At 43.9% G+C, this 25,915-nt stretch overlaps 1 protein-coding gene across 2 annotated transcripts in view; it reads right to left on the bottom strand.

Annotated features, from left to right (window-relative positions):
• htr4 (5-hydroxytryptamine receptor 4) overlaps positions 1–25,915 on the bottom strand; it is a 131,391-nt gene that overhangs the window by 89,534 nt on the left and 15,942 nt on the right. For both annotated transcript variants that reach the window (XM_069897786.1, XM_069897787.1), the window contains exons 3-5: positions 18,065–18,265; positions 9,023–9,176; positions 7,936–8,495 (exon numbers count right to left, since the gene is read on the bottom strand). In XM_069897786.1, coding sequence (XP_069753887.1) covers positions 7,936–8,495; positions 9,023–9,176; positions 18,065–18,265 — 915 coding nt within the window. The remainder of the gene's footprint in view (positions 1–7,935; positions 8,496–9,022; positions 9,177–18,064; positions 18,266–25,915) is intronic.

Here is a 25,915-nt window from a genome sequence, read left to right as displayed (position 1 = left end):
GATGGCAGAATGGCTGTCTAGCAGTAATTGACACTGACTTACCAAATACTTTTGTACATCTGGACTAAATTAAACAAAATATCACCTTTAGTGATGTTTAAATTGAACCTACCAGGTAATTACATCACATTTAATGTACTTCAACAGTAAGCAAGTCAATGAGATGCCAGTCTGCAGACACTGCAATTGTAATGAAATACACAAAAGTGCTGGAGAAACTCAGCAGGTCACGCGGCATCTATAGCCCCTCTCAAACCACCGGTTCTGTGTGGGTTACCCAGCTAATTTAGTGGGTCCGTTCCCAGTAACCGTGTGATGTGAAACATCCCAACCTGGCAGGGTGAGATAAATTCAACTGGTGGGGGAAAGTGTCAGAGCCCAGCCGAGTTAACTCACTAATCACCTTCTGGCAGTGTGAAAGCACAACCTGTTCTTGTATTATCACTGCTGGAGGCGGGACCCCACCCCACCCTACCCCCTTTAAAATGTCAGGTTACCAATTAACCGGGTAAATCATGGTGCAGTGTGAAAAGCTTCCGAGTGCAGTAGGCCCGGTTAAGTTTTCCCACTTCCTTGTAGGGTTTGCAGTGTGAAGGGGGATAATGGAAACCAAAGGGATATAGCCAATGTTTTGGGCTTGAGATGCCATATTTGCAAAAGTAAGATCACAATAGCAAAGCTCAGATTTTTGGTACCTTCTGTACATGTGCCTTCACCTATAATTCTTTGACTGTTTGTGTCTACTGCACTGTCAGCTTTGTCAAATTATATTTTCAGTTGTCCTTTTCAAACTTGAAGTTAAAAATAATATTGCTTCATATGTGCAGTTCCTGCATTATGCAGGAGTAGTATGCTTGCTAACTGACCTCTGTTTCATAGAGATCAAACATCATCTCCCAATGCATTCTCAGATCTCCCATTGGATGATCACTCACCCACAAGCAAATATCAAGCATTGTCTCCCTAACATTTATGATTTTTTTTCCACTGGAGGTCTTTTCTTGCAGCTTTCAGATTTGTCATTCTCCAGCCCCAAGCAGCCTGCATCTCAACCCTTCCAAAACATAACCTACTGGGCAGACCTATTGTGTTAGTTTGCTCTTGCCCTCCAAACCGATCCTGCCACCACATTTTCTTCACAGATCTATTTCCTTTCTGTGTTCAGTAAAGGCCCTGGTATTTGCAATTCAAGCAACCAACAAAAAAAAGGAAAATAATAGATAAAAAATATGCAAGTTTAAAATCAGCACACCTCACCATTAGTTACCCAATCCACACAATCTCAAGGAACCAGAAAATACACTTACCCAGTATCTACCAATCCCCACAGAGGCTTTACTGTACTTGTATAACACCCCCATTATCGTCTGTCACATTGTCTATTTCCATTTCCCCTGCCCTAATTTTCGCTTCCCCTACCCAAATTAGTTTAAACTTTACCAAATAATCCCTCTCCACTTCAGCTAATTTGAGGGTCGTACACCCAAACACTCATTCTCCTGGCTTAACATTTTCTCATATGGAACAACTCCAGTCACTTTCTTTGCATTAAGCTTTGGGAGTTTGCTTTGTCCAACTTCAGCTTGTAATTTTGAGGGATACATGGAACAGTCTTTGTTTCAGTTCTACTGTGCCACACCCTCTCCCCTTCAGTATATTGACAACTGCAAGAATATTGCTTCCTGTATTCATAGAGAACTCAGAAATTTGATTAAGTTTTCTGCCACTTTCCAACTTGCTGTTACATTCACAAGGCCCATTTGTAACTCTTCCCTTTCTAAATACCATCTCCGGGAGTAACTGACGACAAACATCCATTACAATACCTTGATGAAGAACTCAAGCCAGAATCGTTGGTTATGTATTTTTACCTTTGCTACATAAAGAACACTGACCTGCTGGTTTCTCCAGCATTGTGTGTTCTTTACTTCAACCACGATGTCTACATATTTTTGTGGTTTATTTCTATTACAAGCTGGCGCCCACAGCATGCTTCCTCCCCAATTTGCATCCTGCAGATTCCATTCCATTCTCCCAGTTCCCCCATCTCTGTATTGTTTGTTTGAATGAGAACCAAGGATTTGGCAGTATGCTAAGGAAACTAATCCTTATTTTTGAAGTGCTGCATTTATATTTCTACAAGTTGCATCCCCCACTTTCTGGGGAAGTAATCAAAGTGAAACAATTGTCCTGTGTCACATGGCGCCTTTACTACAGAAGAGATTAGATAAATTGGCTGCAACTGATTGTTGGTGCTAGATTTATCTTGCAACAGCTCTCTCAGCTTGTCTGTATTATAGACTAACCCCATTAATGCCATCTAAAAACTAATTTGAAAATCAAGGGCAAAGTATGTAAATGGCATTACCTGAAATAGCAAAGGGTTGAAGTTTAATCTCTGAATGCAATCAGCCAGTGTGCTCAAAAATGCACTATTTTTTTTCCAAATTAGTTTCATTATTCAGGTTATTTGCCTAATCAGGCACAGTTTTGAAAGTTAAACAAAAATTGCATCATAAAATATCTGACATGTAGAAATGATGTAATTGTCATCCAAAGCAGCCTATTAGTGAAATATAAGGAGGCCTTTCGGACCATCAAATCCATGCCATCTTCCAGGTAGTAAACCCTTTAGTCCCATTCTATCCCTCCTCATTTCTCTGCACCCTTGGACTTGTTCTCTATCACTCAGTCATCAATTGTCTTGTTGGCCATTAGCCTATACTGTTGGAAAATTACAGTGGCTAAATAATCCTGTAGAATGTCTTGGGGATGGAGGTAAAACAAAGCTCCTGGAGGATTTTGAGTGAATCCGGAAACGCTAACCAAATGTCCAGAGCTCAAAGGTAATAGTTTGCTACAGTCATCCATACTTGTGCAATTCAAAGTTTAAAAAAAAATCAAAAGATCATTGTTTTAATTGCAGTTTTAATCACGCTGTTAAAGACCATTGAAAACAGACCTATCTCACGGAAAGGCTAAGCCTATTTAACTTCTAATGATGCAATTTATATGCCTCAGAGTAAGATCCTGGTTTCAAATCTCTCAATGGAGTTTCCTCTAATTGCAACCTCTTTCAGCCCTCTTTGCTCTTGCATTTTTGGCTTCTTTGCACTCCCCAATCACTTCCTCAATTGGCAATTGGTCTAATCTCTCTGCTAAAGACAGCATTTATGATGGTTTCATGTTCACAATCTAATTTATTCAATTTGTTAAATTTTACAAAGTCTTGTATCCAGGACTCTGAAAACTAATGCAGTATTTTCCACTGTAACTCCCTTGATGAAATGGAGTTAGTTGCAGTGCAATATGTAGGATGTAACTCCCCCCTCTCTCTCTCTCTGGACTAAAAGACCTCATCTTGGAAATAGGGGCAGTAGAAATGGAGAAGGGACAGGGTGTGAGGAAGTGTAGTTGTGGGAGTTGGTTGGTGAAATATGTCAATGGAAAGCTTGTCCACTGAGATGGGAGACTTGAGATCCAGAAAGTGGAGAGAGTTGTCGGAGATGCAGCAGGTGAGTTTAAGATCAGGGTGGAAGTGGCAGCGAAGTGAATAAAGTTGACGAGCTCATTGCGGGTGCATGAGGCAGCTCTAAGTTATCATTAATTTAGTTGAGGGGGTTGGAGGGTTATGGGCAGGGTTATGGGTGGGGGGATCTAGCGGAGTTGTTTGAGTGAACCAGCGTGGACTTGAAGGGCCGAGATGGCCTGTTTCCATGCCATAAACTGTTATATGGTTTCCTGTGCCATAGGCACTACCTTACTGTCTTTTTCTTGAACTATTGTGTATAAATATTTGTGACACACTGCTGCAAAACAATGAATTTCTTGACATGTTCAAGACATTAAATTCTGATTTTAACTCTGCAAGAAAACAGGCACTTTCACTGTCCTTCCAACTATCTGTTCAACAATTATCTTTATTCTTGCTTTGGACTTTGGGAATTTCTTTTGTCAATTGGAGAGAAAATGGATGGTGAGTTGGATTTGTCTTATGAAATCTGATATAATGCACTGATGTTGCTATAATCCATTTCATATTTTGGTCTTCCAAGATATTTCAGCAAAACACATCTAAGTACATGATTCATTCACAGCAGCCTTGCCTGTATTGAAGAATTTATTCAATTTTATTTGAATGCTCTTTGACCCTGGTAATATATTTCTCAGCTTGTTTGATGGTAAGGGATTAAAAAACAAAATATTTGGCTTGCAGGTAGAAAGCAGAGAGCAATAGTGGAAGGAAAAGATTCTGTCTGGAGGTCAGTGTCAAGTGGAATACCACATGGTTCTGTTCTGGGAAACCTGCTCTTTGTGAATATTATGAATGACATGGATGAAGGGGCAGAAAGATGGGTCAGTAATTTTGGAGTGGAGATGAAGGTTGAAGAAGTTGTGGATGGAGCTGTCAAAGGTTATAAGAGGATAAAAACAAGATGCAGCGTTGGGTGTAGAAGTGGGAGATGGTGTTCAATCCAGATAAGTATAAGGTAATGTATTTTAGAATGACAAACCAGGCTGAGTACAAGGTTAATGGTCAGTTACTTAAGAGTGTGGATGAACAGTTGGAGCTTGGGGTCCAAATCATGCACCCTTCGAGGTTTCCGCACAGATTGACAGGATTGTTAAGAAGGCCTATGGGATGGTGGGCTTCATTAATAGGGGGATTGAGTTCAAGAGGGGAGAGGTCATGTTGCAAATCTACAGATCTCTGGTGAGACCACTCTTAGAATATTGTGTGCATTTCTGGTCAGCTCATTATAAGAAGGAGGCAGAAGCCATGGAGAGGGTGCAGAGATTTTCCAGGATATTGCCTGGATTAGAAAATAATCTCATGAGGCAAGATTAGCAGAGCTGGGATTTTTCTCATTGAACTATAGAATTATGAGGATAGGATGGACAGCCAGTACCTGTTTCCCAGGGCAGGAATAGCAAACACCAGAGGACATGAGTACAAAGTAAAGGGAGGGAATTTTAGGGGAAACATCAGGGGTAGGTTTTTCACACAGATACCGGTGTCTTCATGGAATGCTTTGCCAGGGATGCTGGTGGTGGAGGCTGAAGTGTTATGGGCATTTAAGAGATTCTTAGAAAGACCCATGGATGGAAGAAAAATGGTTTTATGAGGTAGGGAGCAGTTTCAATTTTTTAAAGGAATACATGTGTCAGCACGACATTGAGGACTGTATTGTGGTTGTTCTCTCTTTGCGCTCCCACTCTGCCTCTATCCGTCTCCTCCTTCACTCTCCCTCTTTCTTTCCCCCTGTGCATGCAGGCACCATCCAAACTTGCATGTGTCTTCTCCCCTCTCCTGTGCCCATCCCTGTCTCTTTCTCCTCTCTCTCCCTCCCCATCTCCTCCTCCTCTTCCTCATTCCTTTCCCCTTACACCTCCCCCTGTGGTGGAATATGGCATTGCATGCATCATATTACCCTACTATACAGGCTGCTCTGCCTCCGACCCTGTAACTCCTCTCTGTAAATTTCCCCAATAAAGTCTGAGTTGCCCTTTTCTCTCCCCTTCATACCAACCTTGGAACAAGGCCAACAATATATGAAGACATGCCTATCGTTTCAGGTTATTAAACCCATTAATTACTCATTTTGAGTCTGCTTGTTGTTGATTGTGCCACAATACTCATTAGTCTAATTGAAACATTGATTGCCACCAGAGTAACAGACTATTCTGACAACCTCATTTGCATTAATTTCAGGAACAATTAAAAATATATTCACTTGGTTTGCACAACATTGAGGACTGAAGGGCCTGTACTGTGCTATGTTCAGTCCAGGATGTAGTTGCTGTATTGTCTAAATGGGTTATAATTGAAAATGGGTTAGTTTCAATGTTTTACAACAAAATTGTTCACCTGTAAATTGGGTAAAAGGCAAATGATTCTATTTCCATTCTGTGCACATCAGAGATCAATGTTCACCAACTGAGAGTTTGTTGGTGGATCAGTGGATACCACAATGGAGACTGGATGTAGCTGGCACCTTTAAATGCTGATGGGCTGGGCTTGTGTAACAAATTTTCAAATACTAATTATTGCAGGACTTTTAAGAGAAAATATGAGTGCATTGAAAAAGGTTGTATTGAGTTGATAATAAATTGAATGTGGGGGAAAAAAACATCCTGATTGTATTTACAGTGAATGTTATGAATGGTTTATTTTGGGGGAAAAATTAGAGACTGAAAATTTCTCCAAATGCATTAATGTTAAAAGGTTCTAAAAATAAGCAAATCAGTCATTCTAATGTGTTCTGTACAGAGTCCTAATGCATACAAAAATAGTCTGTTAAGAAAGCTAAGCAATATACCTTTTACTCCAACAAGTTTCTATTCTAGACCAACTATTCCTGTTAAATAAGAATTATATGAAGGACCCCTGTTCAAAAAAAAGTCCATGGTCAAAGTCAGATAAATGCAAATAGCATGATGGGTGGTAGAGTTGTAATGTGGGAGAATTGGCAGAGGAATTTTGATGGACATTTTTGTCAAAGCTCTGATTTTCTTGCGTGCTTCAATGAAAGAATGTGCAATGACTTGGAGATGAGCTTCCAAGTGTGTACAGAGATAAGCAATATTGAAGTTCTGCAGTGCAATTCCTGATGTGGGATGATCTTGGATCTGGAGACTGAAGAGGTTGAACAGATTCCCATTCACCCTGAAGAACAACTCTACTCATTTCTTGGAGGTGAGTTGCAATATTGCAGTAAGAAAGAATGAGTGGGTTGAGCTAAAGATTAATGCACTAATAAAGCTTGCTCAACCTCAGTCTGTACCTTGACTGAATCTATTGGTGGTGATCAATGGTTTCAATGAACTAGTATAAACAGCTATAGAATTAAGACATATTTAAGAGCAACCAAATTTGAGAAGGATCCCTCATCTTTAGTGAATAGCAAACATTTTTCTAAGATAAAATGAATATTCCTGACTTTTTTTTCCACATCATGTCCATTATATATCTTAATGGACAGTTTACAGTGAGCTCTTCAATCTCTGAAAAGTGACAGTTAATGAAAACTGATGAAAGACAGCAGGGACCCCTCCCCCACCCCCTCAACCTTTGAGGATAGTTATGATTACTGAAGTTGCCTGGTACATCGTTCTCTCTCCAGATAAGGTGTGAAGAATTTTTAAATGTTCAATGGCTTTGAGAAAAGGCAAGAACCAGAAATAATGCTTGAGGGCACAGTTTCAGAATTTTTTTGATATGTTCAATGTGCAGGTGTTGGGTTTTAAAACTGCCATTTGTAGTATTTTTTTTAAATCTCATTAAAGCTAGGTGACTTACTTCTGAAATGCTCTGTCTATTTTTAGCTTGCAAATATGATTCAATTGGCTCCATTCTAAACTATTAAATCGGGGTGTTCTTTGTTCTGCGAAAGGATTTTTCTTTAAAATCTGCACTCTGGGAAGGAAGTAAATGTATCTAGCACTATGGTCAGACATACTGATGTGCGCATATCCTCATTGTCCGATGCATTGAAAACTGATTGAATGGGGAGTAATTTAGAAGGCCAACTTCTGCATGAGCTGAGTGATCAGCAGGCAAGGCAGATACGAGCTGCTCCGCTCAAGCAGATTTGTGAAAAGAGATTTTTGAAAATCTTGGCAGAAGGAGGCGTTGGAATGCTTTGGCCACTTTCCAATCATCCCAACCGACTCTGTCACTAATTTTATCCTGAGCTGAACAATTTTGGATAGTTGCCCCAATGTGCTCTAGTTTCCTCTCAGTGCAAAGATATACAGGTTAGTAGGTCACAAGGTGTACTTGGGCACTGTGGACCTGTAAACATACTCCATCCCTAACCCTTGTTCAATAAACAGTTAACCCAACAATTTCAGTAAGGGCTGTGAAGACGACAACATGTTGTTTCATCTATTCCTGCTTTGAGTAAGACCTTAAATGAATCCCCTCACTCTTACCTCAGTACATGTGATGATCCATTTATCGTCGTTGAACAGGGTATCGTCTGACCCAGTAAAGATGATCGCCGGTGCCTCTCTCCGCAGCACAGAATCGTCAGGAAGGCACGCCTGAAGGACTTGTTCAAATAAGCATACAGAAATGGATTCAACCCTGAATTGATGTATCCAAGCCAGAGAAATGCTGTCCAAATCTTGTCTGGAAAAGTGTAGTTTATAAATGGGTCCACAATATTTGTGATGAAAAATGGTGCCCAGCAGAGGCAAAAACAGCCCATGATAATGCATAATGTTTTGGCTGCTTTCGTTTCAGTCTTCATTCTGTGATTGCCAGGGTGATCAGTTTGATGTCCAGACTCATTTGAGGTTCCTGCACGTTTCAACATTTCAATCTGCTGGGCATGTTCTCTGGCAGTCACATATATCCTTTGATATGCCAATACCATTAAAATAAGAGGGATGTAAAATGCAACAAAAGAGCATGTTATGGCATAAGGTTTGTTCACCATAAAGATACAGTATGTTGTGTTGGTGTCATTTCTGAATTTTCTCATTTCTACCTGCAAAGTGACAAATATCAACATTGTTATTTATTTGAAGCAAACATTTAATAAATATATAAACCAATCAAAATTTTAGTACTTATTTGGCTTGCTGAAGAATCATTAAAATGGTGGCCAATCTTTCCTGGCATTTAACTGCCTTCGATGGGGATGCCGCTTTGACTAGATGTCTTGCACCAGAATCCCAACACCAGCACTTTACTGTGGAGTTCAGGCATGTCAAGAGCATTTGAGGCAGAGAAAAAAAGCTTTGGATAGAGAAACGCCCAAGAAGTCTCCAAGCACTTAAAATTTCTCCATCAGGAACGTGAAGGCCAAATTCAAACAGTAGAAGAGCTACACAATGTTAAAAGATGTAATTTATGACTGATTGTGACATGGCAGAAGCAGACTGAAGGAATTTAAACCAAGTTGTGAGAAAGCGGCTTGTTGTTTTTAGGCCTGACAACTCCACTTAACATTTCCAACAACATTGTGAAGTACCACGTTTCATATCAGAATGCTTTTTATTTTGCTGTACTTACCAGATTCTGTATCCCAATACTGTTCCAGCCTTGCATGATTGGAAGAAATGAAATAAATGAGGGGATGATCCAGCAGCCTCCCAGCATTATTATAACACGCAAGGGTGTCATTTTGTTCCTGTAAACCAAAGGTTGACAACAAATGGCGTAGTACCTAGCAAAACAAAAAACAGAGATACTTTTTTCTTCAATAATTATGTCCATCCTTCAGATGACAATTGTGTTCCCTCATTCCCATGCTTATCTCTTAGTTTTGAGGAGTTCCTTTTCACATCATGGAGGCAGATCTGCATGGATATTCTTCTCGATGTGTTTCCCCTCCTACTTTTGCACTCAATTCCACTGGCAACAAAGGCTGCAAAATGCTTGGAACCAAATTATAGGATGCCCATTTTGATTTCACTTTCATGCCCTCTTAATGCAATGAAATACTCAATTATTTTTGTTGTACACACATCAGTAATGAAGATTAATTACTGCTTAAAATTGTTATCACTTTAAGGATGGGCATGTGTGTGTCTAACTGCTCTCTGGGCTGCCATGATAATAGCATCACAATATCAGTATTCAGGTGAATGGCAACAGGAAAGGGGTCAGTCAAATTTCCCAATGAGTGCGTCTTCAATGGGAAATGGGCACAAGCTTGTACTGTTTAAACACTGAAAGGAGACACAAATGATTCCACTCCCTTTTAATTTTCAAATCATCTTGGGATTGGGAATTTTGGCTACAATTACCAGATATGCTGCAAGTTTCTCTGAGAAGTTACACAAGGACAGAAATGATTCAAGGACAAGGTCCAGTGTCATCTGTGTAACTTTAACCGACGTGCCCAACTCCAGAGCACAAAACAAAGTGACAAAATTATTGCTGCAATTTAGTTGAGATAATTGATAGAATGATAGGGTGCAGAAGACAACTATCAGGTACAATATTTCTCTGCAGACTCGTTGAAGTCTTTTCTTTGGCTTGGCTTCACGGACGAAGATTTATGGAGGGGGTAAATGTCCACGTCAGCTGCAGGCTCATTTGTGGCTGACAAGTCCGATGCGGGACAGGCATACACGGTTGCAGAGGAAAATTGGTTGGTTGGGGTTGGGTGTTGGGTTTTTTCTCCTTTGTCTTTTGTCAGTGAGGTGGGCTCTGCGGTCTTCTTCAAAGGAGGTTGCTGCCCGCCGAACTGTGAGGCGCCAAGATGCACGGTTTGAGGCGATATTAGCCCATTGGCGGTGGTCAATGTGGCAGGCACCAAGAGATTTCTTTAGGCAGTCTTTGGTGCACCTCTGTCACAGTGGCCAGTGGAGAGCTCGCCATATAACACGATCTTGGGAAGGCGATGGTCCTCCATTCTGGAGACATGACCTACCCAGTGCTGTTGGATCTTCAGCAGCGTGGATTCGATGCTGTCGGCCTCTGCCATCTCGAGTACTTCGATGTTAGGGATGAAGTCGCTCCAATGAATGTTGAGGATGGAGCGGAGACAACGCTGGTGGAAGCGTTCTAGGAGCCGTAGGTGATGCCGGTAGAGGACCCATGATTCAGAGCCGAACAGGAGTGTGGGTATGACAACGGCTCTGTATACGCTTATCTTTGTGAGGTTTTTCAGTTGGTTGTTTTTCCAGATTCTTTTGTGTAGTCTTCCAAAGGCGCTATTTGCCTTGGTGAGTCTGTTGTCTATCTCTTTGTCGATCCTTGCATCTGATGAAATGGTGCAGCCGAGATAGGTAAACTGGTTGACCGTTTTGAGTTTTGTGTGCCCGATGGAGATGTGGGGGGGCTGGTAGTCATGGTGGGGAGCTGGCTGATGGAGGACCTCAGTTTTCTTCAGGCTGACTTCCAGGCCAAACATTTTGGCAGTTTCCGCAAAACAGGACGTCAAGCGCTGAAGAGCTGGCTCTGAATGGGCAACTAAAGCGGCATCGTCTGCAAAGAGTAGTTCACGGACAAGTTGCCCTTGTGTCTTGGTGTGAGCTTGCAGGCACCTCAGATTGAAGAGACTGCCATCCGTGCGGTACCGGATGTAAACAGCGTCTTCATTGTTGAGGTCTTTCATGGCTTGGTTCAGCATCATGCTGAAGAAGATTGAAAAGAGGGTTGGTGTGAGAACGCAGCCTTGCTTCACGCCATTGTTAATGGAGAAGGGTTCAGAGAGCTCGTTGCTGTATCTGACCCGACCTTGTTGGTTTTCATGCAGTTGGATAACCATGTTGAGGAACTTTGGGGGGCATCCGATGCGCTCTAGTATTTGCCAAAGCCCTTTCCTGCTCACGGTGTCGAAGGCTTTGGTGAGGTCAACAAAGGTGATGTAGAGTCCTTTGTTTTGTTCTCTGCACTTTTCTTGGAGCTGTCTGAGGGCAAAGACCATGTCAATAGTTCCTCTGTTTGCGCGAAAGCCGCACTGTGATTCTGGGAGAACATTCTCGGCGACACTAGGTATTATTCTATTTAGGAGAATCCTAGCGAAGATCTTGCCTGCAATGGAGAGCAGCGTGATTCCCCTGTAGTTTGAGCAGTCTGATTTCTCGCCTTTATTTTTGTACAGGGTGATGATGATGGCATCACGAAGGTCCTGAGGCAGTTTTCCTTGGTCCCAACAAAGCTTGAAAAACTCATGCAGTTTGACATGCAGAGTTTTGCCGCCAGCCTTCCAGACCTCTGGGGGGGATTCCATCCATACCTGCTGCTTTGCCACTTTTCAGTTGTTCAATTGCCTTGTATGTCTCTTCCTGGGTGAGGACCTCATCCAGCTCTAGCCTTAGGGGCTGTTGAGGGAGCTGGAGCAGGGCGGAATCTTGGACTGAGTGGTTGGCACTGAAAAGAGATTGGAAGTGTTCTGACCATCGGTTGAGGATGGAGATCTTGTCGCTGAGGAGGACTTTGCCATCTGAGCTGCACAGCGGGCTTTGCACTTGGGGTGAGGGGCCATACACAGACCTTAGAGCCTCGTAAAAACCCCTGAAATTACCAATGTCCGCACTGAGCTGGGTTCGCTTGGCAAGGCTAGTCCACTACTCATTATGGATCTCCCAGAGTTTGCGCTGAAGATGGCTGCATGCGCGACGGAAGGCTTGTTTCTTCTCTGGCCAGGATGGCTTTGTATGGTGGGCAGCTCGCTTCTTTGCCAGCAGCTCCTGGATTTCCTGGCTGTTTTCGTCGAACCAGTCCTTGTTTTTCCTGAAGGAGAAGCCCAGTACCTCTTCAATGGATTGCAGTATGGTAGTCTTCATCTGATCCCAGAGGGTTTCAGGGGACGAGTCCGTGAGGCGGATTGCATCCTCGAGCTTTGCTTTGAGGTTTGCCTGGAAGTTTCCTCTCACTTCGTCTGACTGCAGGTTTCCAACATTGAACATCTTTCTGGGGGCTTTACTGTTCCTGGGCTTTGGCTTGAAGTGAAGGTTGAGCTTGCAGTGAACCAGCCGGTGGTCAGTGTGGCATTCTGCGCTGGGCATGACCCTGGTGTGGAGCACATCTCGTTTGTCTCTTTCTTGCACCAGGACGTAGTCCAGGAGGTGCCAGTGTTTGGATCGGGGATGCATCCAGGTAGTCTTCAGGCTGTCCCTCTGCTGAAAAAGGGTGTTTGTAATGACAAGCCGCTGTTCTGCGCAGAGCTCCAACAGGAGGCGCCCATTGTTGTTGCACTTGCCGACACCATGCTTGCCCAGGATTCCTGGCCAGGTTTCTGAGTCTTTGCCGACGCGAGCGTTGAAGTCGCCAAGGATGACAACCTTGTCGGCTGTAGGGGTGCGTTGAATGAGGTTGCGCAGGTCAGTGTAGAACTTGTCCTTTTCTGCTGGTTCCGCCTGGAGGGTTGGAGCATAGACACTGATGAGGGTGATGCGACGCTTGTTTTGAAGGGGGAGTCGCATGGACATGATCCAGTCCGAGTGGCCTATTGGGAGGTTTTCGAGTTTGGAGGCAATGGAGTTCTTGACCATGAAGCCTACACCAGATAGGCGTCGTTCATCCATAGGCTTTCCAGACCAGTAGAGTGTGTAGCCTGCACTGCGTTCTTGGAGGCTGCCTACATCTGCAAGGTGGATTTCACGGAGAGCGGCTATGTCGATGTCAAGTCTGAGGAGTTCATGTGCAATGAGGGCAGACCGACGTTCAGGTCGGTGGCTGTCAGCCTTGTCTAGCATGGTTCTGATGTTCCAGCATGCTAGCTTGAGTTTGAGCATCTTTTGAGGGGGAGGACGTGGAGGGGGAGGACGTGGAGGGGGAGGACGTGGAGGGGGAGGACGTGGAGGGGGAGGACGTGGAGGGGGAGGACGTGGAGGGGGAGGACGTGGAGGGGGAGGACGTGGAGGGGGAGGACGTGGAGGGGGAGGACGTGGAGGGGGAGGACGTGGAGGGGGAGGACGTGGAGGGGGAGGACGTGGAGGGGGAGGACGTGGAGGGGGAGGACGTGGAGGGGGAGGACGTGGAGGGGGAGGACGTGGAGGGGGAGGACGTGGAGGGGGAGGACGTGGAGGGGGAGGACGTGGAGGGGGAGGACGTGGAGGGGGAGGACGTGGAGGGGGAGGACGTGGAGGGGGAGGACGTGGAGGGGGAGGACGTGGAGGGGGAGGACGTGGAGGGGGAGGACGTGGAGGGGGAGGACGTGGAGGGGGAGGACGTGGAGGGGGAGGACGTGGAGGGGGAGGACGTGGAGGGGGAGGACGTGGAGGGGGAGGACGTGGAGGGGGAGGACGTGGAGGGGGAGGACGTGGAGGGGGAGGACGTGGAGGGGGAGGACGTGGAGGGGGAGGACGTGGAGGGGGAGGACGTGGAGGGGGAGGACGTGGAGGGGGAGGACGTGGAGGGGGAGGACGTGGAGGGGGAGGACGTGGAGGGGGAGGACGTGGAGGGGGAGGACGTGGAGGGGGAGGACGTGGAGGGGGAGGACGTGGAGGGGGAGGACGTGGAGGGGGAGGACGTGGAGGGGGAGGACGTGGAGGGGGAGGACGTGGAGGGGGAGGACGTGGAGGGGGAGGACGTGGAGGGGGAGGACGTGGAGGGGGAGGACGTGGAGGGGGAGGACGTGGAGGGGGAGGACGTGGAGGGGGAGGACGTGGAGGGGGAGGACGTGGAGGGGGAGGACGTGGAGGGGGAGGACGTGGAGGGGGAGGACGTGGAGGGGGAGGACGTGGAGGGGGAGGACGTGGAGGGGGAGGACGTGGAGGGGGAGGACGTGGAGGGGGAGGACGTGGAGGGGGAGGACGTGGAGGGGGAGGACGTGGAGGGGGAGGACGTGGAGGGGGAGGACGTGGAGGGGGAGGACGTGGAGGGGGAGGACGTGGAGGGGGAGGACGTGGAGGGGGAGGACGTGGAGGGGGAGGACGTGGAGGGGGAGGACGTGGACCTGGCCTTGGGCCTGCGCATAGGAGCTTTTAGGTGGAGTGCAGTGCTTACACCAATGGTTCGTGTGCCATGGCCAAGCAAGCTGGGACGTGGCAGCGAGGTCCTTGGGTCGTAGGTTTTATATTGGAGTGGCCTTCTCCTATGCAGGTTTCTTACCTGGGCTGGAGGGGTCTGCCTCCCCTCCTAGGTCGGTCCATACTACCCGGACTGGGGCCGCCGCCTCCTACTTTCTGCCCGGACCGGGGCCTCCGCCTCCCCTATGCTCTTGCCCGGATCAGGGCTGCCTCCGCCTACCTTCTGCCCGGATCAATTTTTCTCCACAGCAAATTAAAAACTCTTAATGAGAATCAGGTTTATTGTCATGAACATATCATTTATTTCAGTGTATGTTGAGTCATAAAAACTTCAAAAGTCACAAAAGAAAACATGGGGTTGATTTGAATGCCAGATACATTTAAGACCTTAAATTCGGGTTCAAAAATGTTTGACACCGATTCAGTGTTTAAGATGACCCTGTAAGCACCAATTCACTGTATTAGTTGCCCCTGGAAGCACCTCCCTACCACTGGGAGCCACCATAACCTACCCAGACGTCGTACAATTATAGAGCCCGACTTCCCCAGTCCTGCCCAGTAAACCAAGGTTCCCGCTTCTGCCACGTAGGCTGAGGGTGTTTTTTTTTTATTTTTAGCAAAACAAGGTACAGAATTACTATAAATTACAATTCCATAAATGCAAGATTTAAAAATAAATAACCAGACAAAAAAAAAGAGAAAATACTGTCCATAGTACAACTCCAGAGGGTTGTTAACTTGAGGACATCAACATGAGGTGGTGTGTTAGAAAAGCAGCCTCTATCCTCAAGGACCCCCACCACCCAGGCCATGCCCTTTTCACTCTGCTACCATCAGTGAAAAGGTGCAGGAGCCTAAAGATGAGCTCTCAATGGCAGAAAGTCAGCTTCTTCCCCGCTGCCATCAGATTCCTGAATAATCAATGAATCAAAGACACTGCCTTACTTTTCATGCACTATTATTTTTTTACATTATTTTTGTAAGATGGTTATAACATGAATGTTTGGACTCTGATGCTGCCACAAAACACTATTTCAGGACTTGTTCATTACAATACATTCTGATTGTCTGTTCAGAAATCTGATGGCAGAGGGGAAGCTGTTTTTGTGACATTGAGTGTGTCTTCAGGCTCCTGAACCTCCTTCCTGATGGTAGCTGTGAGAAAAGGATGGCAAGGTTCGTTGATGATGGAAGCTGCATTCTTGAGGCACCACCACTTAGATACACAGAATGGAGTGCAGATAAATGCACTTGATGGCACTGGCTGAGTTTACCACCCCCTTAGCCTGTTCTAGTTCTGTGCATTTGCAACTCTGTACCTGAAAGTGCCACCCCACCAGTTTCTGCATCCAACATATCATCCTCCGCCATTTCTAGGTGATTCCACCACCAGACACATCTCTCTTCTCCTCCTCTCTCCACCCTCTGCAGGGACCACTCCCTCCATGACTCCCTCATCCACTCCTCTCTTCCCACCAATTGCCCTTGACACTTACCCCTGTGTCCAGAGGAGGTGCTCCACTTGCACCCACATCATCTCTCTCACCACCATTCAGGGCCCTAAAGAGTCTTTCAAAAATGGAGCCACACTTTACTTGGGAAGGTCATCTACTGTATCTGGTACTTCCGTTGTGGTTTCCTCTACATTGGAGAGACTGGACACAGACTCGAGATCCCATTTTTGAGCACCTCAGCTCTGTCTGCCAAAACAGAATGGTTCTCCCACTGGCGACTGGCATTGTAAAGGGGGTAGGGTGGGGTAGGGTCCCACCTCCAGCAGTGATAATACAAGAGCAGGTTGTGCTTTCACACTGCCAGAAGGTGATTAGTGAGTTGACTCGGCTGGGCTCTGACACTCCCCCACCAGTTGAATTTAACTCACCCTGCCAGGTTGGGACGTTTCACATCACACGGTTACTGGGAACGGACCCACTAAATTAGAGAAACACCTTGTCTCCTTTCCTTCCTCTCTCCCTTGACCTTTCCCTCTGTCTCCTATCAATTCTCACCTTTCATCTCTCCTGTCCTCTTATATCCAATTAACACATTTTGTCTGTTGATCTGTACTCCCCCCCCCCCCTTCCATTCATCCCTTTTCACCAGCCTTTTAATGTAGGGTCCTTGCCTGCTTTTTGCTCCTTGAGGAAGGGTTCAGGCCCAAAACATTGGTTATATATCTTTACCGCCTTTGGGCACTGCAAGACCTGCCGAGTTCCTCCAGCATTTCTATGTTCTTTAATGTAACCAGTCAGAATGCTTTCTCCACAGTACACCTGAGAAATCTGCAAATGTCTTTGGTGACAATCCAAACCTTCTCAAACTCCTAATGATCACATCAACATGATGGCCCTGGGATAGGTCTTCAGAGATGTTGATACCCAGGAATTTGAAGATGATTTTTTACCTTCTCCACTGCTGACCCTTTGGTGAGGACTGGTTTGTATTCTCCTAGCTTCCCCTTCCTGAAGGCCACAATCAATTCTTTAGTTTTGTGCAAGGTTGATGTTGTGACACCACTGAACCATCTGATCGATATGTAGATATAATTTGTCTCACTTTTTTTGAAAACTACCAAATCAAATTCAGTCTTTTACTATTGAATTTGATAGCCTTACCTTCTCAAACAGTGCATTCTACCTTAGAATCAGAATTTATTGTCATGAACAAACCATGAAATTTGTTGATTTGCGGTAGCATCAAAGTGCAAACATTCATATTAGAACCATCTTACAACATTACTATTTTTAAAAAAGTTAAAATAATAGTGACTGGAAAGTGAGGCAGTGTCTATGGTTCATTGATTATTCAGGAATCTGATGGCAGTGGGGAAGAAGCTGTCTTTGTGGCACTGAGTGCTCGTCATTAGGCTCCTGTACCTTTAACCTGATGGCAGCAGAATGAAGAGGGCATGGCCTGGGTATAGAATGAGTCAAGCAGCGGGCTAAGCTTGGAGTGTGCCTGTGTGGATAATCAGTGAGGACGAGACGTCGTTTCAAATTCGTACTGACTGTGGTCTTCTAATGAGAAGGTCAAGGATCCAGTTGCCTAGAGTTTGAATAGTACATAGGGAATAATAGTATTGAAGGCCATTGCAAGTGCAATTATGAGTTCTTAACCTTTAATGAAGTTCATTACAATGAGTACAGACCAACAAGTGTCAAATCCAAGGTAATCAAACAAGTCTCTTCAGTCTTGTCACCAACTGCCTCAGGAATGGTCTCAATACATTGTTGCAGCTGAGATAGCAGTTAGTCACGTGACAGAATCCCCAAAAGAGGCCACAATCTTAAAGCAAAAAACATTACAAACTGCAACTGGATATTTCAATGCCTTAAAATAGCAAAAAAAAATCCAATGGCAAATTGTGATTAATTTTATTCATTTTAAGGTGCTTAAAACATCTGTTGAACTTGTGGCAGATACGCATTTAATTTTGTCATGTCTAAAAATTCTCTCGTAGCATGTAAAGAACCACGACACTATACCCTCTGACCCATTGTCAGAAATAGTAAGACCATTGCAACAGTAAAACTTGGTCATGTCACAAAGAATGTACTATTTACATACACCAAACCTTTTGTCTCTGTGTATTCTGAAACCGCATAGAACTCTCCATAGTTTCACTTACCTGTCTAAAGAAATACAACATAGATGAAGTATCGATGCTGTGGTTAGCAAAACATCCAAAGAAGTCCGGACAAGACAAAACGTATCTCCATATATCCAGCTCTGTTGTATTAATTCAATTGCTCCAAAAGGCATCACCATGACCGAAACAAGCAGATCAGCAAAGGCCAAAGAGACGATGAAGTAATTAGTCTTGATCTTCCTATAATGCATTAGAAAAATTATGAAAACTCGTTATAGCAAAACTGCTCCAGAGAAAGAAACCCAGTAAAAACAGAGCAAGAGATAAAGCCAGTGCTTCAGGCCTAAGCCATTCTTCAAAGTAGGAAAAATGGTTGGGGAGAAGGGAGGAAATGTCAGGGGAAGCACAGGCCAATAGACAAAAGGTGATCATTAAAAATGGATAGGACTAGAGATTTGTGGATAATTTAGAATATGCAAGTGAGGGCTGAGTTGATGGTGGCAGAGGAGAAATCATTTATAAAAAAAAACATATGATCATGCACGGAAGACATGGTCCTGCCACCAGAAACATTATCCCCATTCTTCCTTCTCCGCCTTCCACAGGGACCGCGCACTCCATTCCCCCCCCCCATCCACTCCTCCTTTCCCACTAATCGCCTCCTTGATACCTACCCTCATGACTGCAAGAAATGCTAAATTTCCATCCACACCTCCTCCCTCATGACCATTTAGGGGTCCAAACATTCCTTCCAAGTGAAGCACTACTTCACTTGTGAATCGACAGAGGTCATCTACTGCATCCGGTGCTCCCTCTACATCGGCGAGACTGAACGCAGACTAGGATATTGCTTCATTCAGCACCATAACTCTGTCCACTGCAATAGCAGGGATCTCTTACCAACAACCTATTTCAATTCCCTGCCCCATTCCTATGCCAACATGTCTGTCCATGATCTCATGCACTGCCAGACTAACGCAAATTGAAGGAACAACACCTCATATTCCATATGGCCCCCCCCCCCTCCAGCCAGATGGCTTTAACATCACCTTCTCCAGCTTCCATTAGCCCTCCCCCCAACCTCCATCTCTCCCCTTCCCCATTTCTCCTTGATCTAGCTGTGTCTCTCCCTCTCTCCCTTCCCCCCTCACTCTCCATTAACACTGCCACCCCCTCCCAGATCAATTATCACCTTTCCTCTTGCCCTCCTATCCTTATCCAATTATTACCTTTTGACTATTGACCCATGCTTACCTCCCACTCAACCCCCCTGCCCTTTCTTCCCTTCTCCCCCAATCCTTTTATTCAGCCACCTGCCTGCTTTCTGCTCACACCTTGAAGAAGTCCTCAGTCCCAAAATGTCAGTTATACAAGTATACCTTTACCTCATATGGATGCTACAAAACCTGCTGAGTCCCTCTGGCATTTCTGTGTTTTTACTACAATCACAATGTCTGCGAACTTCCATGTTTTATTCAAATAAAGAAACCATAGTCTTGAATTTTAAAAAAAAAACATAAATTTTGTATTGTCAAAGATCTTTGTATATGACAGTCTCCCAATGTATATAGTCTCTTTATATCTGCAAAGGAACTTTATCATATCACAGGACAACTCTAAGCAAAATACACATGCTCTGACAGGTTCTACTTAACTGTATTCTCCTTTTGCATTCCACTCTCTTAAGGTTGAAATCAGAACCAACAATTGATATGAACAGTGGCAGATTCAATTACGCACTTGCACATTTATCAGTACATCAGTGGCTCACATGCAAAATAAAAGTGAATTCTCCTTCAGATGCCCCAAAAGAATTCTCCACCGCTTACAGTTGTCTTGAATTTCTTCATAACACAAGGGAGCAGATGTTGCCTATAATACCTGATGTGCAATGTTACTGAGAGAGTAGTCAGTTTATTAATTTATTTATTCATTATAATCTTGAGTGCAAACATATTATCAACTGTTAACGTACAAATATGATAAGTGAAAATAGCATTTAATGTTAAGTAATACAGGTTATGTATTACTGATTACAGGTATTCTCTGATTTGCGACTTGCGTCCATCCGCACATACGGCCAAAAAAAAAATTTTAATGAAGAAAAAATATATAAAACTGATGGCAGTGGGGAAGAAGCTGTCCTTGTGGCACTCATGTTGGCTGGTGGCCACCCTCCCACGAGAGCTGGCCTTGGTGGCCATCATGTTGAGATATTTCACTGCATTTTAACTCCTTGTGTCCAGTTCTTTTCTGATTCAGTTGCTCAATATTCTGATAAGTCAGAAGATTTTAGATACCAGTAGAGTCTGCAGGGTGCTCAGGGTCCGCAGAAAAAAGAGAGAATGAAAAGGATTCGGAGATAGAGAACAGAAAGAAATTGACAGTTTTACTCTTCAGGATCACAGGTAGGCAATTCCCTGATATGTGTCCTTTCGGAAATATGGCCAGTCATCCAGAATGGAACACTGACGTGCGTCGGGGTAGCCTGTATAGATTTGATACTGAGAGACTCTTACATTCCATGATTTTTGAATTGAGTGTTGAATGTAATATTAATTTTTTTGGCATATTTAAACAAAAAAAAACATTTTAAAATCAGTCTATTTTGCTTAATGCTTTTGCTATGGATTTTCATTTGCACTACAAGATTTGCAATGAATTTGCATATACTTTGAATAACCGTTCATTTTATGAATCCATTATTTTTGTCTTATCATAAAGTCCAACTTAATCTAAAGTGACTCTTTTAATTATGTAATTTATTTTGCAAGAGAACATCATTGGGCCTCTGAGAATGTTTGAACATATCCTGATCATGGAGTAATGTATACATCTATGGTCCAATCGGAACATTATATTTTGTCTTGCTCTCTTGTATAAATTTGCACCTCATGGGATTTATTTTCATTAAGCATCTCAATAGCTGTCTGAGAAACGCTGAAGGAATAATAGAAGTTAAAGTGGCCAACATTTGCCAATGTTGTAATATGTCAGCAGAGCTCAGCAGTTTGACAACAAAATTTATAACCAGTCACACTTACTACATTCAATAACCAGTCATACTTACCATGCATTACTGCATTCCATGGTTTGGCTTTGCGAATGAAGATTTAGGAAGGGAACTATCCATGTCTGCTGCAGGCTCACTGATGAGGCCATTGTGGGACACACATGCCTGGCCGCAGCGGCTGCAAGTGAAATTCTGTTCTGGGTTTGGTGCTGCTGTGTCACAGTTCTTCCTCCATCTCCTTTTATCATCAAGGCCAGCCCTGCACGTATTCTCGAAGGAGACAGACTGGTGAACGGTTGTCGCCGGGCCGCGCAATCGGAGACTAGAGCAGACCACTGGCAATGGTCAATGTGACAGGCACCCAGGGATTTCTTCAGAGTGTCCTTGTATCTCTTTTTTGGAATCCCTCTGTCACAGTGGGCAGTGGAGAGTTCAACATACAACACAATCTTAGGCAGGCGATGATCCTCAATCCTAGAGACATGCCCTGTCCAGTGTAGCTGCATCTTCCACAGCATGGTCTCAATGCTGGTAACCTCTGCCTGTTTGAGGACTTCAATGTTGGTGACGAAGTCACTCCAGTGGATGTTGAGGATGGTGCAGAGGCAGTGGTGATGGAAGCACTCAAGGAGCTGTAGGTGATGACCCATGACTAGGAACCAACCAGAAGGGTGGTCAGTACGACAGCTCTCTACACACTGATCTTTGTGCCTTTCTTCAGATGCTTGTTGTTCCAGACTCTTGTACAGCCTGCCGAATGCTCTGTTTGCCTTTGCCAGTCTGTGTCAACCTCTTTATCAATCTTGGCATCTAATGAGATGGTGCACCCAGGTAACTGAACAGGTGGACTGTCTTTAGCTCAATATCACCGATGGTGATTCTCTTTCTGAGGTGTGGGCTGATGAAGAACTTCCAAATTCTTCAAGCTGACTTCCAGTCCAAAGAGCTCGGCAGCCTTCACAAAGCAGGATGTTAGGCGCTGCAAGGCTGTCTCTGTAATAGGCGACAGGGCAGCATCATTTGCATTGTCTTGGTGTGGGACTGTAGTCACCTCAGGTTGAACAGGCTGTCATCAGTGCGGTATCGGATGTAGACACCGTCCTCGCCATCAATGCCTCCTGTGGCCCTTTGGAGCATCTTGCTGAAGAAGATGGTGAAGGGAGTCGGCGCGATGATGCAGCCTTGCTGTATGCCATTACCTATTGAGAAGGGCTCTAAGAGGTCGTTGTTGAGTCTGACTTTGACACGCTGATCTTTATGTAGATAGATGATCATGCAGATGAACTTTGGGGGCGTCCCATTCATTCCCTGATTTGCCACAAACCTTTCTTGCTCAGTGTCGAACACTTTGGCAAAGTTGACAAATGTCACGTACAGTCCCTTGTTCTGTTCCCTACACTTTTGGAGATGCCAGAGAATACCATGGCAATGGTGCTCCTGTTGGCTCTGAAGCCACACTGACTCTCTGGGAGGTGTTCTTCTGCAATGATGGGCACCAGTCTGTTAAGGAGTACTCTTGCAAGGATTTTTCCTGTGATAGAGAGCAGAGTTATCCCCCGGTAGTTGGAGCAGTTGGACATTTTCCTTGTTCTTGTACAAAGTGATGATGACTGCATCACGGAGGTCCTCTGGTAGCTTGCCTCATTTCCAGCAGCAGACAAAGAACTCATGGAGTTTGGCATGTAACACTAGGCTCCCATGCTTCCTAACTTCTGGTGGGATTCCATCGACTTTATCAGATGGTTTAATATCATGAAATGTCAGAGTTAGTTCAAGCTCCTGCTGTTTAAATTTAGTTTATGATTCATAAAGGGAAATTAATTTGTGGATGTAAACTGGTACAGAATTGATTCCAGAGACTTAATAACCTGTTTGAATGCAGACAGAATTGCTGATGTCTGGAAACTTTGGTGGATCAGAAGAAGAGACAAGGTTTTCTAACCACTAGGCATCAACTGGTCAGTAAATGGCATGAGAAAATGAACGAGATCAATACTAGAAAGATTCCAAAACACAGGTGCAATTCTGGATAGGCATCTTTAAGGTCAGTGAACATAGCTTCAAACACAATTACCCACCAAATGCAATACACTGCTCATCCCGCCACACTTTAAAATTCACCTACCAACAACCTTAATCCTAAAAGAGACATACACGACATGTTATGCACTGCTACATTCTTAGATACACGGCCCACACCCACACATCACAATATGAACAAGGAATTCAAATATAACAGGCTGCTCACCAAAACCCACCACTAGGCAAATGAATAATACATATCTATCACTTTTCCAAAAGGTGGTGGCATACCTTTTAATATGTAATTTTTCTCTTCTTTCAATCCAATAATTCAGACATTATTTTGTCTGCAAAATTCTCCATGTGGTCAATCTTGTCCAGCAGACCTTGTCTGTCTGATTCCAATTACTTTACAACTTTTTCCAAAGCTTTTAGCTTCTCCTGTGTTTTTACCAAGTCTGTTTCTGCTTGGTTCATTCATTCCATTAAATCTTCAATTATTTCTTTAATTTCAGTCATCCTTTCAGTCACGTCTCTCATTACATTTTCAACACCAACAAATTGGTTGTGCAAGTTTTCAATTTTCTCCAGGATAATATTTAGTTCTTGTCCAAACTTCCCACCTCTGTCAGTATCCGCCGGTCCTGAGGCCACCCTTGCGCCACTCCCTTTTGGGCTTTCACTCTATGTCCCTGGCTGAGAAGAAACTTCTTCAAATTTTGTTTTCGGCTGCTTTGGTTTCTTAGTACTTATTTTGTCCATTTTTTTTAGGTGAAAAAAAATCTTAATGGGCACACCCCCAGAAATGCTTATTTTTAATCACAAGCAGAAATTTCCTTCTAATCCTGATTAAAATTATTGTTCTGTCATTCAATACAGAAGCATCACTTTTCTCTGCTAAAAGATGCAATACAGACTGAAATAAATTAATTAGCAATGTAAGGGCAACAAGCTGTTCAGTTCACAAACATTCATGGAATATCTGTGGGATATTTAACTGGTACACATGGTGATTAGAAAGAATTAATAGGGATTTGGGACCAATGTGATTTGGAACCAATGTGATAATTCACACAATGAATATTTCCTTAACCAATTGGGTTGAAAATCATTTCTGAGCTACAAACCGGCTGGATGAGGAAGTGATAAAGCTGGAAAAGTTTGGGGCTCAAGATGAGACCATGGCTGACAGAAAATAGATGTTTAAAGAAACAGCTAATTTTATGTTTAGATGCCCAGCAATGATTACAAGCTGAAGGAAAGAAATCCCAGCCTTGTAAAATTTGTTGTTCGTTCTCAAGGAGTTGTTTGGCAGTAATTATGATATTCATTATGTTTAAAAATAACATGCACTGGAATGGAAAAGCTTGAAATTTTTCTGTCAAGTTTATCGAATATATCGCACATAACATCAGTAACATCTTTCCACTGTACATGTCAGATCGCTCAGCAAATTAGCAACTCAATTCTATGCGTATGTGAAAAACAGAATGATGACAGAAATGAAGGATAAAGGAAGCAACATGTGCCTGGAGGTGGAGAAGTTTGGGGAGGTCCTAAATGAGTACTTAGCTTCAGTATTTACCAGAGGATAAGACCTTGATGAAAGTGAGGTCAGAATAGAACAGGCTTATGTGCTGGATGATATTGAGATTAGGGAAGAGGAAGTATTGGATCTTCTTAAAAGTATTAAGATTGATATTCCCGGGGCTGGACACTATGTACTCCAGGTTGCTGTGGGAAGGGATAGCTGGGGCATTGGGAATGATGTTTGAGTCCTTCTTTGCCACAGGGGAGGTGCCGGAGTATTGGAGAATAGCTAATGTAGTCTCCTTGCTTTTTTTTTTAATGTAATCAGGTGAATCCTGGCAATATGTGTCTTACGTCAATGATATACAGACTATTGGAGAAGATTCTTAAGGATAGAATTAATGAGCACTTGAAGAAGTACAGGGATAGTCAGCATGGCTTTGTGAGGGGAAAGCCATGCCTCACAACCCTAATTTCATTTTTTAAGGAGGCAAGAAATTGATGAAGGTAGGATGATAGATATTGATTTTAGTAAGGCATTTGACAGGACTCCCAAGAGATACTCAATGACAAAGTCGTGAGACATGGGATCCATGGACCCTTTGGCTACGTGGATTAAAAATTGGCTTGTATGTAGAAAGCAGAGTAGTAATGGATAGAAAATATTTTGCTTGGAGGTCAGTAATTAGAGGAGTTCCACAGGGATTTATTCTACCCCTATTCTTTGTAATTTTTATGTGACCTAGATGAAGAAGCAAAAGGATGGGTAAGTAGGTTTGCAGATGATGTGAAGGTTTAAGGAGTTATGGATGGTGCTGAAGGTTGTTGTAGGTTGAAAAAGGATATAGACAGGATGCAGAGTTTGGTGGAAAAGTGGCAGATGGAGTTCAATCTGTATATGTGATGTTGGTATATTTGGTATACCAGAAGGCTGAGTACAGGGTTAATGGTTGTATACTTAACAGTGTGAAGGAACAGAGGGGCCTTGGGGTCCAAATCCATACATCTCTCAAGGATGCTGCATAGGTTGATAGGATAGTTAAGACCACCTATATAGGATTTTGGGCTTCATTAATAGGAGGATTGAGTTCAGGAGTCGAGAGCTCACCTCGTATTGGAAGGATGTGGAAGCTAGGGAGAGGGTGCAAAGATTTACCAGGATGTTGCCTGGATTGGAAAATAAGTCTCATGAGGTAAGGTTAGCAGACTGCAGGCTTTCTCTTTGAGGCAGAGAAGGATAACTGGAGACTTTAATAGGTCTACAAGATTATGAGAGATAAAGTGGGAAGCCAGTGCTTTTTTTCCTAGGGCAGGAATAACAAACA

This window comes from Narcine bancroftii, chromosome 9, assembly GCF_036971445.1.
Source record: "Narcine bancroftii isolate sNarBan1 chromosome 9, sNarBan1.hap1, whole genome shotgun sequence".
Classification (NCBI taxonomy): Eukaryota; Metazoa; Chordata; class Chondrichthyes; order Torpediniformes; family Narcinidae; genus Narcine; species Narcine bancroftii.
This window is presented reverse-complemented; position numbering and strand designations above follow the sequence as displayed.